Raw genomic sequence first — 1,102 nt, 5'->3', positions numbered from 1 at the left:
CGGCCGGGCATCCCGGTGCAGCGCCCCTACTACTGCCGGCGGCTGCACCCCGAGCCCGAGCTGGCCGTGGTGCTGGGCCGGCGCACGCGGGGGGTGTCCCGCGACGACGCCATGCGGTACGTGGCCGGCTACGCGCTGTGCCTGGACATGACGGCGCGGGACGCGCAGGACACCTGCAAGGCCCGGGGGCTGCCCTGGACGCTGGCCAAGAGCTTCGACACCTCGTGCCCCGTGAGCGACTTCGTGCCCAAGGAGCACGTGGCCGACCCGCACCGCCTGCGCCTCTGGCTGAAGGTCAACGGGCAGCTGTGGCAGGAGGGGGACACGGCCGACATGCTCTTCTCCGTGCCCGAGCTCATCAGCTACATCAGCGAGATCATCACGCTGCACGAAGGCGACGTCATCCTCACCGGCACCCCGCCCGGCGTGGCGGCCGTGGAGGAGCACGACGAGCTGGAGGCCGGCATCCACGGGCTGGTCAGCATGCGCTTCACGGTGGTGCAGCAAAGGCTGGGGGCGTGAGGGGGGGCCTTGGAGCTGCCCCCGTCCCTGCGTTTCTCATGCGCCACGCTGGGTCTGCAAGTTGGCTCCTGGTTCCCAGGGAATAAAGAACCAACTTGGTTCTTTGGGAATAAAGAACCAGCTTTGCTCCTTGGGGATGAAGAACCAACTTTGCAATGAAGAACCAACTTGGCTCCTTGGGGATGAAGAACCAGCTTTGCAATGACAAATCAGCTTTGCTCTTTGGGGATGAAAAACCAACTTTGCATTGAAGACCCAACTTGGCTTCTTGGGAAGGAAGAGCCAACTTTGCTCTTTGGGAATAAAGAACCACTTTGCAATGAAGAATCAGCTTTGCTCCTTGGGAATGAAGAACCACTTTGCAATGAAAAACCAACTTGGCTCCTTGGGAAGGAAGAGCGAAGTTTGCAGTGTAGAACCAAGTTGGCTTCTTGGGGATAAAAAACTAGCTTTGCAATGAAGAACCAACTTGGCTTCTAGGGATTGATGCTTTTGGATCTGTTGAAGGGTGGGGGGTTGGCGTTGCATCGGCTCTAAATGGGCATCAAGTTTGGACGGTTAATAAAGCTAAAAAAGAAAA

At 58.4% G+C, this 1,102-nt stretch overlaps 1 protein-coding gene across 1 annotated transcript; it reads left to right on the top strand.

Moving 5' to 3' along the window:
* Positions 1-6: 6 nt before the first annotated feature.
* FAHD1 (fumarylacetoacetate hydrolase domain containing 1) lies at positions 7-1,102 on the top strand (the record flags this gene model as incomplete). The annotated part of the gene is made up of 1 exon (XM_006024042.2): positions 7-1,102. A coding segment is annotated over one exon (516 nt), but the record flags the coding sequence as incomplete, so codon positions are not given.

Source organism: Alligator sinensis, unplaced genomic scaffold, assembly GCF_000455745.1.
Source record: "Alligator sinensis unplaced genomic scaffold, ASM45574v1 scaffold1283_1, whole genome shotgun sequence".
NCBI lineage: Eukaryota > Metazoa > Chordata > Crocodylia > Alligatoridae > Alligator > Alligator sinensis.
Note: the sequence above shows the minus strand (reverse complement) of the source record. Positions and strands in the feature narration are given on the sequence as shown.